The sequence below is a fragment of the Callorhinus ursinus genome, unplaced genomic scaffold (assembly GCF_003265705.2).
Source record: "Callorhinus ursinus isolate GAN/ISIS: 27379988/994484 unplaced genomic scaffold, GSC_fseal_2.0 scaffold63, whole genome shotgun sequence".
Lineage (NCBI taxonomy): Eukaryota > Metazoa > Chordata > Mammalia > Carnivora > Otariidae > Callorhinus > Callorhinus ursinus.
In genome coordinates this window covers 1,736,955-1,752,335 of record NW_027397125.1, presented here as the reverse complement: position 1 = coordinate 1,752,335, position 15,381 = coordinate 1,736,955, and the positions used below count along the sequence as shown (strand labels likewise).

Genomic DNA, 15,381 nt, shown 5'->3' with positions numbered 1-15,381 from the left:
CCATTTAGAAAATCTTAATAGCGTCATCTAGTTGCAAGGACTTTGAGAGGTTCTAGCTATCGCTTCTATGACCTTTCACTTCCCCCTCTGCACCCCCAAAAGCACATTTCAGAGAAATCTTTTTTTTTTTTAATGTCAAAGGTATTATAGTATCCGCTAGAGAGAAAATTGAGAAAAATACCCTCCTTATATCAGAATCCACTCAAATGCCACATTGGGCTGTGTCTTTTCTTTGATCCCAGTGGAGATGGGAATCATGTGCATGTGATTTTCATGAGGGGGGGGCTAGTCCTTCACCTCCAGAACACAGCTCCAAACCTCCACCCTAGCCCGAGATTTTTCTCTAAGCTTTTTTATTCTGTCTTTAGAAACATAATGTTACCTTTCTTTTTGCGATGTTTTGCTCTCTCGTTATCTTCTACATTACCCTTATTCCCAGAACTGGTGCTGGCACTCTAGAAAAAGTCAGATTAGTCCTCCAGTCAACAGGACAAAGCTCTACCAGCCCCACTTCATGCAATCAACAGGTATTTATCAACTGCTTATTGTGCACCAGCTGTGTTGGCACTGGTGACAAAGATGAGGTGACTCCGTTCTTGCTCTTCTCATCATTTATGTAGATGTCTGCCGACTTGCATGTTCATATCTCCAGATGGACACACATGATTCATTGGTGGGCAGGAAATACTAAAACTTCTATTTATTTCTCATTTTGAATCTAAAAATAAGAAGCTAAACCCTACTAGCATTTACCATATGGATTGTCATGGGAGCCCTCATGTGAGCCCATATGTCAGATGTCACATTGCAGGTACAGTGTTTAAAATGGCCTGAGCCTATAATACCAAAGGGTCGACAATACAGTGTGCATGTCATACATAATGTATTTCTGATTGGATTGATTTGAGATTATATTACCTGGTATTATTTTCTCTGTCAGCTTTATTAAAATATAACTTATATGCAATAAATTGCCCATATTTAAAGTATACAATTTGTTCATTGTTAACATGTATATACATGTGTGAAATCATCACTGCAGTCAAGATAATTCAACACTGATTAAAGTTTCCTGCTATACCTCTGTAATCTTCTCTTCTCACGTCCCTAGACAACTACTGATCTACTTTCTGTCATTATACATTGCTTGGCATTTCCTAGAATTTGATGTAAAAGAATCACATAGTGGGGCGCCTGGGTGGCTCAGTCGTTAAGCGTCTGCCTTTGGCTCAGGTCATGGTCCCAGGGTCCTGGGATGGAGCCCCGCACTGGGCTCCCTGCTCCACGGGAAGCCTGCTTCTCCCTCTCACACTCCCTCTGCTTGTGTGCCCTCTCTCGCTGTGTCTTTCTCTGTCAAATAAATAAATAAAATTAAAAACAAAAGAATCACATAGTATTTTCTTTCCTTCCTTTCCTTCCTTCCTTCCTTCCTTCCTTCCCTCCCTCCTTCCTTCCCTCCTTCCTTCCTTCCTTCCTTCCTTTCTTTTTTTTTTGGTCTGGCATTTTTCACTTAGCATAATTATTGTGAGATTCATCCATAATTTAGTGTCTCTTAGTAGTTCATTCTCTTTTGTTGCTGAGTTGCATCTTAATTGTACGGATATACCACAGTTCTTTTATTCACCTACTGATGGATATTTGAAACTTTTCCTGTTTGGCCTATTATGAATAAAGCTGCTATCAACATTCGTGTGCCTTTTTCTAGACATACACTTTCATTTCTCTTGGGAAATACCTAGGAGTGGAATAGCTGGATCATATGGCAAGTGTATGTTTAACTTTTTAAGAAACAACCAAACTGGTTTCCAAAGTGGTCATATCATTGTAAATTCCCACCTGCAGTGTATGAGAACAATTTCTCCAAATGCACGACAATACTTGGTATGGTAAGTCTTTTTAATTTTAGCTACACTGATAGATCTGTAGTATTATCTCATTGTGGTTTTAATCTGCATTTCCCTAATGACTAATGATGTTGATATCTTTTCATGTGCTTATTTGCCATGTGTATATCTTCTTCGGTGCAGTAATTATTCAACTGCTTGGCCCATTTTGAAAATTGGTTGTTTGTTTTCCTATTATTCAGTTTTGAGAGTTTTTATGTATTTTAGATACAAGTCTTTATCTGATAAGTGATTTGTAAATATTTTCTGCCTGTTTGTGACAGCCAAAGGCCTGTCTTTTCATTTCCCTAACAAGGTCTTTCAAAGATTAGAGATTCATAATTTTGATAAAGTGCAATTTGTTAATTTGTTCTTTTATATATCTTACTTTTGGTGTTTTATCAAATACATCTTTGCCTACACCAAGGTAACAAAGGTTTTATCTAGATTTTATAGTTTTGGTTTTTTATATATGGGTCTATAATCAATTTTGAGTTAATTATTTATATGATGTGCAGTACAAATCAAAGTTCATATTGTTTTGCATAAGCAATATCCAATTACTTTAGTACCAAATGCTATACTTCTCCCACTGAACTACGTTGGCATCTCTGCTGAAACTCAGTTGTCCATGTATAGGTAGGTTTATTTCTAAACTCTTTACTGTGTTCTACTGATCTGTCTATATTTATACCAATACTATACTGTTTTAATTACCGTACATTTATAGTAACTTGATTTCAGATAATGTTAATCTACAACATTATTCTTTCTCAAAGTTGTTTTAGCTATTCTAGGTCCTTGAATTTTGATATGAATTTTAGATTCAGTTTTTTAATTGTTGCAAAAAAAAAAAGTCTTGCTGGGATTTCATTTGAAACTGTGTTCAATTTAGAGAGTAATTCGGGGAGAACTAACATATTAGCAATATTGTATCTTCTGAGCATAGAACACAATAATTTAGAACTTCTCTCCATTAATTTAGAACTTCTTAAATTTCTCTCAGCACTTTTTGTAGTTTTTAGTGTACAAGCCTTTCATATCTTTTCTCAGATTTATCATTAAGTATTTCATATTTACTGATATTGTAAAGGATATATTTTAAATTTCAATTTCTGATCGTTGTCACTAGTATTTATATTTGATTTTTGTATATTGATCTTATAACCTATAACCTTATTAAACTTATTAGTTCTACTAGCTTATTTTATTTCTAGGCATAGGAAGTTGTTAATATCTCCTTATTATCCTTTGGATATCTGTAGAACCTGTAGTAATGTCACTTTCCTCGCTCCTGATATTGGTAATTTATGTTTTCTCTCTTTCTTTCTGGTCAGTGTAGCTAAAGTTTATCAATTTTATTTATCTTCTCAAAGAACCAGTTTTTAATCCATTGATTTTTTTCTATTGTATTTCAATTTCTATATTAAGGATTTCTACTTTGACATTTATAATTTCCTTCCTTCTGTGTAGTTTATAATTAATTTGATCCTCCTTTTCTGGTTCCTAAAGGTGAAAGATGAAATTATTGATTTAAAACTGTTTTCCATTTTTAATATGTGTTTAGTGCTATAAAATTTCCCTAAACATTGCTGTAGCTGCATCCCACAAACATGATATATTGTGCTTTCATTTTCATTCTGTTCAAAATACTTATTATTTTTCTTTGGTCTATTATTTGACCCAGAGTTTATTTAGACTTCTGTTAGTTTCTAAATATTTTGGGATTTTCAAGAGATAGGTCATTCTGTTATTAAAGATTTCTACTTTTATTCCCTTGTCAGAGAACACATTTTATATAACTTGAATCCTCTAAAAATTGTTGTGACTTACTTTATGTCATAAAATATGGTGTATTTTGGTAAATGGTCTACCTGCCCTTGAAAAGAATGTGTATTCTGTTGTTGGATGGCGTGTTCTATAAACAACAATCAGGTCAAATTCCTATGCAACTATCAACAGTGCTATGCAACTCTACTATATCCTTACTGATTTTAGTCCTACTTTTTCTATCAGCTATTTAAAGAGGGGTGCTAAAACCACTGTCTATAATTGTGGATTTGTCTACTTTTCCTCACAGTTTTCAGTTTTTGACTTATGTATTTTGAAGTTCTGTTATTATGTGCATAAACATTTAGGTTTGTCATGCCCACTTGATAAATTGCTTTATCATCATAAAATATATTTCTTATCTTTTATGTATTTCTTAATATTATCTCTGATAATATTCTTTGTTCTGAAGTCTACTTTGATATTAATAGTCATTCCATCTTTCTTTTGATTAGTATCAGTGTGTTGTGTCTGTTCATCCTTTACCCTGAACCTACCTGTGTCTTTATATTTGAAGTTTGTTTCTGATAGATAGTTAGGCCTTGGATTTTTATCCAGTTTGGCAATCTGTTCCTTTTAATTTGGGTGTTTAGGCCAAGGGGGGCTGAACTAAATCTGGAATAAATGCTAGTTTTGCCAATGAAGTTTTTTTTTGGAACTCAGCCACAATCATTCATTTACATGTTGTTTATGGTTGCTTTTGCATTCAAAGGCAGAGGTGATTTATTACTCCCAAGTCCATATAGCCAGCAAGAATAAAATATTTACTATCTGGCCCTTGACAGAAAAAAAGTTTATCTACCCTTTTTTCTTTAGGCTCTTTCCATTTAATGTGATTATTGTTGTGGTTAGGTTTAAGGCTATTATGTTGTTTTTGTTGTTTTTTAATCTCACTTTTGCCGCGGGTGTTTCTGTGATCCGACGCCTACCTGGCCCCTATCCTGGGCTTTCTCTCCTGTTTCTTACATCTTACAAGGCAATAAAAATGAAATCTCAGGTGCAGTAAGTTTGGTGAATACTCTTGTGTTAGCTTGGGTCGTCTGAGAAGCAGATGCCACGATGAGATTAAATGTGCAAGAAATTTACAATGGAACATTCCTGCGAAAGAAAGTGGGGAGGGAGCTGGAAAAAGAGAGGATAGAAGCATCTTAGACTGTCGTACAGTTCTAAGGAAATTTCAGCAAGACCATCAGGGAGTCTTGGAGACAGATACCTGATAAAGGACCCCCATGTTCTCTAGGAACAGACCTGGCTTAGTATACCTGCTGTGCTCAGTCAGCGACCAGGAGCAGCAAGCGTGTGGGAAGAGTGACTGCAGGGCAAATGCAGTGGATGGTTTCAGAGTAGAGCTGAAGCCCCCAGTCTCTGAAGCCCAGGCTCCCTGTTGTTGGAGGTCTGAGGCTCATTCTCATGGCCTTCACAGTCTTAAGATGAAAGCTGGCTTTAGCAAACTTACTTGTCTGGGTTTCTGCTTTTACTCAAGTTTCAACTTCTGAGCAATTTGTACTTTTTTTTTTTTGACAGTTCATGAATGCACTTAAAATGACCTTAAAAAAATATCTTAGGGGTGCCTGGGTGGCTCAGTCGTTAAGCAGCTGCCTTTGGCTCAGGTCATGATCCCAGAGTCCTGGAATCGAGCCCCACATCGGGCTCCCAGCTCAGCGGGGAGTCTGCTTCTCCCTCTGACCCTCCTCCCTCTCATGCTCTCTGTCTCATTCTCTCTCAAATAAATAAATAAAATAAAATAAAATATTTTATCCAGCAATTTTTATTGTTTTCTGCAAGGAGGTCAGTCAGGGTATCTACATTTTCAGAAGTCTAGACACTGAATTTATCTCATTCATTATTTCATAATGTCTGTTTTTGTATATATTTTATAATGAACATAATGTAACTGTAAATTTATAAGTAAAGTCTTGTTAAGGGGATAAAAGGTGATAAACATAAACAAGCATGGACTGCTGAATCCCACCCCTCAGAAAAGCCCTAGAGAGGCTATAGAAGTGAGAAGACCAGGATGGGCTCCATCAATGAACAACAGCAACCCTCAAGGGGAGGAGCAGGAGGCTGCCCTCAACTGCTGCATCTGGAGGTGGGTAACTGAAGCCCAGAAGTGGAGTGGGGGCTGGGGAGTGGATGGAGGTGGCAGAGAGAGTGGAGTTGGAAGATGCTTTTGTTTTTGCCTCCCTCCCTTAACCCCATTGTCCTGAGCCTTCAGCACAGAACAATAGCCAAGAGCCAATTCATTGGCCAAGGAGGGTAAAATTAGGTAGCACGGAAAGCCACAGTATTGGGGAATTGATGAAAACCAGTATAGGTTGAGCTGCCAGCCTCATGCATTCACTCTGGGAAGTGAGGGAAATTTTCCCTGTAAACCCCTAGGACTGGTGGGTTGTAACCGAAGGAGCTTACTTTCTCCCAGCGCTGCCTCTAAGGGTTTAAATGGAAAGCTCCTGCGAAAGCAAGGGCATGTCTGCAAGAATGGCGGCAAATAGCAACAGTGGTTTTGTGGTATCTGGGATCATCTTTTCCCCTTACCTTCAACACACTTGGTTGAGCACAGACTAGGCTTTGACCTTCTGCAGTACACTTTATCAGCCGAGGTAGCTGATCCATCCAGGGAGGCATGGACTCACAAGTCAAAATAACTAGATATGCAAAGGATACAGTGATTGTACAGGAAAAACTATGCAGAATATTTACCATCTGAAGGAGAATTACTGAGCTAAACACACCTGAATTTTAAAATAAACATGAAAAATTTACTCTAGGAGGTGGGGGAAGATAATCAATAACAAGAAGCCATTAGTAAAGTCCAAGTAAAAATATTAGATAGGAAAAATATAATAGTTAACAATAAAGAACACAATAAATGAGAAGGACAGCCAGATGGTTATGACTGACACATGCATTAGTGAGTTGCAAGATTCTATTGAGCAACTTTCCCAGAATGTGACAGGAAGGAACGGGGTTAAGATAGAAAAGTCAAGGAGTGGCTAAGATTGAGGGGAAAGTGCTTATGTCTGAATCATAAAACCTCCGGGAGAGAAAAAAAGAAAAGGAGGAAATAGTGGAAGAAATAAAGGCAAGGAATTTCTCACAACTAAGAGATGGAGGAAATAGTGGAAGAAATAAAGGCAAGGAATTTCTCACAACTAAAAGAAGAGAAGAAAGTCTTCAGATTATAATGTTCAGTGCCCAACAGGAGAGAAAGCAACAAATTTCTTAAAACGTGCAGAGAGCGAAAGCAGATTCTCTTCAAAGAAACAATGATCAGATGGATGTCCTGCTCCCAAGAGCAATATAGGATGTAAGAAGATCAACAAATAATGTAAACCAGTCTTGAAAGGAAATAATTTGAAACCTAGAATTTTATATCCAGCCAATTTTTCATTCAAATATGAGAACACAATAAAGAAACATTCACATACATATGAAGGCTTAGAAGGTTTATCATAAACACACATTGAAAACTTGCTTGAAAGTAGTATTTAAATAGGAAGAGAGACAAGGTCAGGATGTATAGGAGACAGAGCCAATAAAGGTGGTCAAACACCTTGGCAAAATTTATGTTGTCTTAAGAAGATAAGATGGCTAGGGGCACCTGGGTGGTTCAGTCGGTTAAGCATCTACCTTCAGCTCAGGTCATGATCCCAGGGTCCTGGGATTGAGTGACGTGTCGGGCTCCCTGCTCAATGGGGAGTCTGCTTCTCCCTCTCCCTCTGCCCCTGCTCCTGCTGTCTCTCTCTCTCAAGTAAATAAATAAAATCCTTAAAAAAAAAGATGATAAAATAGCTAGAACTAAAGAATAAAAGAAATTACATGCACAGTACCTTAGAACTTAACTTCTAATGGCAGATAGTACTTATCATATTGAGGGAAAATAGATAGTAAGATTTTAAAAATCATGGACATGAGCATGGGTCTTAGTAACCTAAGGCCAATTACCATGAGAACAAAAATTGAAGATATAACTTTCAAACCAGCATAAGAAATAAATCTTTCTTGAAAATCAAGAAATCTAAGAAAAAGAGAAAAAAGAAATAAAAAGTACTATAAATGAGAAATATGATCTAAAATGGTGGAAATTAAGTCCTAATATACCAGTATTTACATTAAATATACTGAGAGAAATCTGATTTTAAAGATCTTTATCAGAAAGCAAAAAGTTAAAAACCAAAAAACCCACTAATAATTCAGCTCAAATAGTTGTTCTTTTTTTTTTTTGAACAATAGAATAATCTAAGACCAGAAATAAATGAAGTAGAAAAATAAAAGAATAGGGAAGTATCTTAAGTCAGATTTCCTAGAATAGAGGTCTGCAAACTTTTCCTGTGAAAGGCTAGCTAGTAAATATTTTTGGTTTGGCAGGTCACATAGGATGTTTATTGTTTTTTTTTTTTCTTTTTCTTCCTTCCCTTTCCTTCCTTCCTTCCTTTCTCCCTCCCTCTCTCTCTCTCTCTCTCTCTTTTTTTTATGATCCCATACAAATGAAAAAACACTTAGCTTAAGTGTTAGCTTGCAGGCCATATCAAAACAGGCTGTGGGCTGAATTTAACCCATGGGCTGCACTTTGCCCTCCCAGAAGCAGAGCTGGAGAAAACTGTTCAGGCACGCACATTCTTCGGTGTTGTCTTGAGGGAATGCTCTGAGGAGGAAGAGACTGAAGAAAGCAAGAAAGCAGGCAGGGACAGAAGAGGCTAAGCAAGGATGTGCAAAACTTCAGCCTGATCCCCCAGGGAGTTCTAGAGCATGAATCGCACCAGAGAGTCCCACTTGGGCTTTAGTGGTGCTCACATGTCTGCAAGTCATTGGCTGTGATTACCTTGGGGAGGGTGTAGACCTCCAAGAAGCAGGGAAGGGGCGACGGGGGACTGTAGCAGCCAATACTCAATAGAATCTGGAAGATGGGTACACCAGCCTGGAAAAGAAATCCACTAGAAGAACATGAACAAAGTTAAAGTGGTTTCTTTGGCGGGGGGGAAAGTATTAGAAGCAAATAAAGTATGGAATAAAAAGAAGAAATGTCTATATACACATTGAGAATTTTAAAGTCCTAACAATGTCAATATATAGAGAACTCCTATCTTATGCAAGCTGTTTGAGAAAATGGAAGAAAAATAAAAGTTGATGTCACTTTTTGAAGCTAAAATAATCCTGATTCCAAAACCACATAAAAAATAATAGAAGAAAATTACTGGACTCTTTTGTATTTGAATGTAGATGCATAAAAATTGTAGCGAATGAGAGCCAGTTGCATAATTACCCAGAGGTCCGTGCGTGGGGCTGGAAGTTCCAACCTTCCAGTCACTGGTCTTTCTGGTGACCAGCCCCATCCTGAGGCTATCTAGAGGGGTCCCACTCTAAGTCACCTCTTCAGCATAAACTCAGGCATGATAAAAGGGGTTTGTTAAGAGTAACAAAAGATCTTATCCTTACTTTGGAAATTCCAAGGGTTTTAGGAGCTCTGTGCCAGGAACCAGGGACAACGACCAAACATATTTCTTATTATACCACACCATTCTTTCTTCTGATTGTCACCTGCAAGTGTATGGACACATTTTCTACACGGTCCGTGAACTCAGCGCTGTGTACTGAGTACTGACTCAGCAGTCTAATAACACGGGTTCAATTTCTTGTTTTGAACACAGCTCTGTGACCCTGGGTAAGTGATTTAATCTCTTTAGTACTCACTTCCTTATCTCTAAAATGGAGATGGCAGTTCCTACCTCTGGGTTTCATGCTAAATACTAAATTGAGTTATCATCAGGTTTTTGTATAGCGCATGATCCACAGTAGTTGCAGGCAGATCTTTTGTGAAATGTCAACACACTCAGTGTCTGGGTTCCAGTCTTTCACAATGTGTTTTGTTACGCTCTTGTTAGATCTCTTTTAAATACAACTGTAAAGATTCGCGCAGTTACCCAGTAGCTAGGTAGTGTAAGTCATTTTCCCAGGCTATTGATGGATATTCTTCACACGGCACAACAAAAAGCGTTGTTCAAATGAAGATAAGACAAATTACAGTACTTCCTTTCTCCAGTCAACCAGCTCTGTCATTCAATATTAGGAGATTAGATAAATCGGACAGAGCAGTTTTCATCGTAAATCCCTGTTGGTTAGTACTCAGTGATTTGTTGCTTTTAATTGATTTGGTGAGTACTATTTCCAGCATACAGTTATATAAATATATATAGGAAGTCCCATTCTGGATTAGTTTCTTGGCCAAATTATATGGCAATTTCTTCCTATAAAAATGGAACTACTCCTAAAGTTTCAGCATGAATTTACATTTACAGAATACTTGGCAAGCAAAAACTATTTTACCATGGTTTTTATATTTCAAATTTAAGCACCTTAATAATAAAGAAATAAAACTGCTCTTTCAAAGTCTTTTTAATCTGGTCCAAACACTACCAGTGGGAAAACATGTATTTCTACCTTTATAATCAAGGTGGGCTACTCTGGTGTTCTTTTTTTTTTTTTTTTCTGGTGTTCTTTTTATCATTTCATAATTCCCCATGTGGCTAGGTAGTAGTAGTCTTTTTTTTTTTTGAGGTGGGGAAGCAGCAGGGGGTGAGGAAGAGAGAGAATCTTAAGCAGGCTCCACGATGGGGGGGCTTGATCTCACAACCCTGAGATCATGACCTGAGCCAAAATCAAGAGTCAGACGCTTAACTGACTGAACCACCCAGGCGCCCCAGTATTCTGTCATTCTTAAAAACCTAGGCAAGCAGGTGTGCTTTCAATTATGCATTATGACCACTGCATAATCGGCTTCTTCACTAATCTCATTAGTGGAAAATGTGCAGGGGAATAACCTGTCTGTGCCAGATTTCATCTCCAGCTTTCTGACAATGGCCAGAGACATATACATCCTACCCCCTGGATCGTCTTACAGTGTTCTTCCATCAAGCGGTGGCCGTCTATGTTCCCTCCCCTTAGTGTCAGACAAGTCTTTGTAACTGCTTCGACTAACAGAATGTGGGGGAAGTGAGCCTGTCATATAAGAGGCAGTATGGCTTTTGCCTACTTCTGTCTCTGTCTCTGTTCGTACTTGCCTTTGGAACCCAGCTGCCATATTGTGAGGAAGTTCGAACCACATGGAGACACCACACAGAAGAATTCCACCTGACAGCTTCAGCTAAGGTTCTAGCGAGCAGCCAATATATCAACCACCAGGCAAACCTTCAGATCAGAGCTACCCATAGAACTTTCTGTGATTGGGGAAATTTTCTCTGTTTGTGCTAATAACTTACTCCCTTATGAGGCTGTTGAGCAGTGGTAATGTGGCAAATGTGAACGAGGAAGTGGATTTTCAATTTTATTTCATTTTAGTTAATTTAAATTTAAACAAGTACATGTGGCTAATGGCTGCCACACTGGACCATTTATCGTCACTTGGTTATAGCCCTTGGCCTTTGAATCTTCCAGCTGAAGCAAAAGACATCACGAAGCAGAAACGAACCATCCCCACAGTGCCTGCTCCCTATTCCTAATTCTCATAAGCCCTGAGAAATAATAATTATTGTTCATTTAAGCTACTCAGTTTGGGGAGTGGTTTGTTACAGAGCAATCGATAATGAATTTGCTGTTTCCACTGTTTTGTTCACTTGTTTTTTGTTTTCCACAGTAAATAAAAATATACAAGTCTTTCCCCCTCTAGCTATGGTTATGTGTCTCTGGTCTTCATAGCCCGGTTTCTTGAGTGAGTCATCTACACTCACCATCCTCATTCGAAGCTTATTCACTAGTCAACATGCATTAGGCTCTGGATACAAAGTCGTAGTAACATTAGTTCTGGCTTATTTCTCCCACTTAGAAAATGCAGGACTTCAGTATCCCACTCTGTCTTCATGGTCTCTCCTACTTATCTCTGAGCAAAGCCCACCCTGGCAGAAAAAGTCAGAAAAGGGGGTCCTTCGGGCTGAGACACGGCAAAAACGTTTTTGTTTTTTGTGGTTTTTTTTTTTTTGGAATGGATTATGCATGACCCTCAGTGAAATGTGAAAGGCTTGTCTGTCCTAGTGTGTGGCCCAAAGGCTACCATGAAAACAGCTCTTTCAGTCAGGGTCTTTGTCACCTTCTCTCCACGGGGTTCAGAACCAATCCTGGGGTATGGTTTGGCCAAGAAACAAAGCAGCCTTCTCCACATACACCTTCTGTCCCTCCTCCACATGCCTCCCACCATCAACGCACAAACTTCCCTTCCACAACCCCTTTGCTCCCCTCCTGAAACTAGCCTGTCTACCAGCCTTCAAGTGTCATCTAGGGATCCCAAAGGAACTTAATGATAGCAAAATAATGACAACTCCCAAACACTATTTTTGCCCAGATTAACCAGACATCTGGGTGGGGAGTGTGATTTAGGGTTTTGATTTCCTAGAACATACTACCTCTATTACAAAAGTGAGGAAATATTTCCATGACACCAGTTCTCTAGGAGTGGGATAGGTCACCTTCTCTCTCCACTGGGAAAACACAAGTTCATCCCATGGGAGGCTGAAAAAAAATACCTGCCTTTGCTCTGAAAGGTGTTTTTTTTTTTTTTTAATAGTCTCAGAAGGGCTGAAACATGGTAAACCATGTTATATCCAAAGACATCCAAAGGTTAAACAAGGTGCATCAAGATTTGACTATTTGCAGTTCACACTGGGAGTGCATGGTTCAATACTGGATACATTCCAATCTAGTAAGTAAGAACCAATTTATAATGAAGGGTTCTAATTTGTTTGGAATATCCCAAAGTATTACTGATTATGTTACTGTATTACTGTAGTAAAAGTATTACTAATTATTGTAACTGAATCCAAATAAAACATATCACACACTTGTCTCCCTCTTCCCCTACTGATCAGCTTTGGAACACCAAATTAATAAATGCATTGGTTGCTAATCTGGTTATGAGTTTTCACATTTTTGGTCTGGATTGAAAAAACTCAGTGATATTAAATAGATTCGAGTTTCACAAGAGAAGAGGAAATACTATTTTTCCCAAGATGACATTCTTGGATATCACTGTCAAAATATTGTGTGATAGGAAAAAAATTGCAGGAATGATTAAACTTCTTGTGTATTTAATGGATTTTTCTTTTTCAGCATTAGCTAGCACAAGTCCTTCTCAAAATCTTGTGAAGTAGATCAACTTCCTTCCTAATTCAAATAAACATACAGTCCTCAAAAATTACGCTGACGTTGTTAAAATTCAACATTCTAAAGAAAATATTTCAATAAAAATTATGGATAATTTTATATTTATAATCAAATGTATCTGGGTTTTTCTAGGTCTCTGACATAAAGGTGGCACAGTGGAAATTGTATTTAGAACACGAATTTGATGATTCAAGAAACTGGCCAATTAGAATTATCAATCTCACAAACAATGAATCATGGAACACTACATCAAAAACTACTGATGTAATGTATGGTGATTAACATAACAATAAAAAATAAAAAAATTATCAATCTCTAACTTGGATACTGATTCTTCTATGGAACAAAGCTAAAAGGAATTCCCTTGGCTGGTTTCTTACTTTCTGGGTGTGGTTTATTTTCTTCTCTGCCTGGAACAAAGATATTCAGGAAAATCTTTTACAACTAAAATTCTTTGTCTTACAAGGAGAGAAAAAAAGAAAAGCAGTAGATCAAGTCTGGCTTAATCGTTTGCTTATAGTAGTGCATATATTGGATTTTTTCCAGGTTAACAAAAATAAAGCCCCAGGAAAGATATATGCAGCAGTGTATTTAAGCTACTGGCTCACACACATTTTAATGGCTGAAAGTATATAAAAAATATGAAGGCAGAAGAAAAACCGTAAGCAGTTATGAAACGTAACAAGGTTTTTTATTTTTTATTAGTTTAAAGGAAGGTAGAACCTGATAATAATATGCCACAAATGGTTCAGAACCAAACAAAAGCTGCTTAGTTATTTATTTTGCATTTTCTCCTTTTAGGAAGTGAGAAAAAAACAGTTCTATTGGCACTCGAGCTTATTTTCAATTAAAATCCCCATAAATTAGAAAACATCTCATAAAACAGTGGAAATGGAAAAAATGTTATTCAGAAAACAACTTTCTTAAGTGTGCTGGTTTTCTGTAGTGCCTAGGGATGTCGGATGTCTTCTAAGACCACTCAAAAAAATAATTCAACTTCTGTGTTCGTGTTGATGATAATATGTAACAGTGTCTTGTCCTTTGATGTAAATAAGAGGAAAAACTCATACGTGCTTAGTTTTGAATTGAACCTCCCACTCTGTGAATTCTGCCATTTGCTCCTGTCCCACACGAATAAAAAGATGCAGCTTAGAAACGAGGGCCTTGCTGCCATTGTATTTTTTCTAATTAAAATTCAGAGTATTAAACACAGTTGAGTACATCCATGTGTACATGACATACCGTTATCACATACCGGAAGCTCAGATCAACAGCACTGAGCAGAGGCTCATTTCATAACATCATTAAGATTCATTATATGCTACAGTTCAAAAAGGCTTTGTCAAAGCAAATAGTAATGGCCTGCCAGAAATGCGCAAACAGAAATTTATATTAAATTGTCCTTTCCCTCCTTTTTGGGTATGGGAATCTAGCTGCATTCCCAGGATTTGAGTTTGGAGCTTAACTGAAAAGGCTTCCAGTTTCTCCAGATTGCAAAATATTACCAAAACGGAATACTAAAAAAAAAAAAAGTTAAGTGAAAAATATTTGAGTAACTACGTGGGGGTATAGTCATCAAGCATAATAACTGTATCGGAATAAAAGAAGGTGAAGTTCTGGAGTGCAAAGGTAGATAGAACGCATGAGTCACAAGGCAGAGTATTTAATTTGGAACAAGTCAAATAAAAACATTGCCTTATTTTCCTTAAGAACCTTTGGTACTCTTTATGTTATAACCTCAGAAAAGAAAGCTCTCTCATTAAAACATTTTTTTTTCTTTTATCTCCTGCTGAGTGAAGATGCCTGGGGAGACAAACTTTACATGCTGGCTTTCCGACTGTAGTCGTAAGTATGATGTTATCTGGAGATTCGATGGTGAGAATTTACTCCTTTAGACTTGGTACTTTTCTTTGCCATGTTCATTGATCACACATATGTGCTGAAACAATAAAGGATTTAAATGAATCCGTTTCTTAGCCAAATAGGAGTGCAGAAAATGTAATGCAGTAATAACAGAATGTCATCTTATAATTGGTTATTGTTCATTCAAATATATGTGTGCGCATTTATGTGTGTGCATGTATATAAAATCTAAAGACACCCAATCGAATACTTGAAAAAGTTTCTTCATTGTTCTAGTTTAGAGCCCTATTCCAAATCTGGCTCCCTAGGTCTGGAACAACCATAACGGCTGAAGGAGGGTATGGTCAGCCATGGTGGAGATAGAAGTCTCCACCTGGTAACATTATCACCTCTAGGGAGAATGGAGAAATAGCCATGGTAAACACAACATTGACTCTTAATCGATCTTTTTTGGGTAGCAAGAAATGTGTAGAGTATTTTGATTGCAAGGCACAGAAGTGGAGTCAGGTTAATATAGGCTAATATAGCCTACCAAGGCTAATGAGGTGGCTCACAGAATCCAAAGAGCTACACAATGAAGCAACTGGAAGGCCGGAATGGGGTAGCTCCCGACTTTAGCCCATGGTGCTTGTGGATACTCTCTCTGGGGCCC

The 15,381-nt window shown here is 37.6% G+C and overlaps 1 protein-coding gene across 3 annotated transcripts in view; it reads right to left on the bottom strand.

Moving 5' to 3' along the window:
* Nucleotides 1–13,535: 13,535 nt before the first annotated feature.
* PRTFDC1 (phosphoribosyl transferase domain containing 1) overlaps nt 13,536–15,381 on the bottom strand; it is a 91,201-nt gene continuing 89,355 nt past the window's right edge. For all 3 annotated transcript variants that reach the window (XM_073885565.1, XM_025891888.2, XM_073885564.1), the window contains one exon: nt 13,536–14,805. In XM_073885565.1, coding sequence (XP_073741666.1) covers nt 14,758–14,805 — 48 coding nt within the window. In that variant the 3' untranslated portion in view covers nt 13,536–14,757. The remainder of the gene's footprint in view (nt 14,806–15,381) is intronic.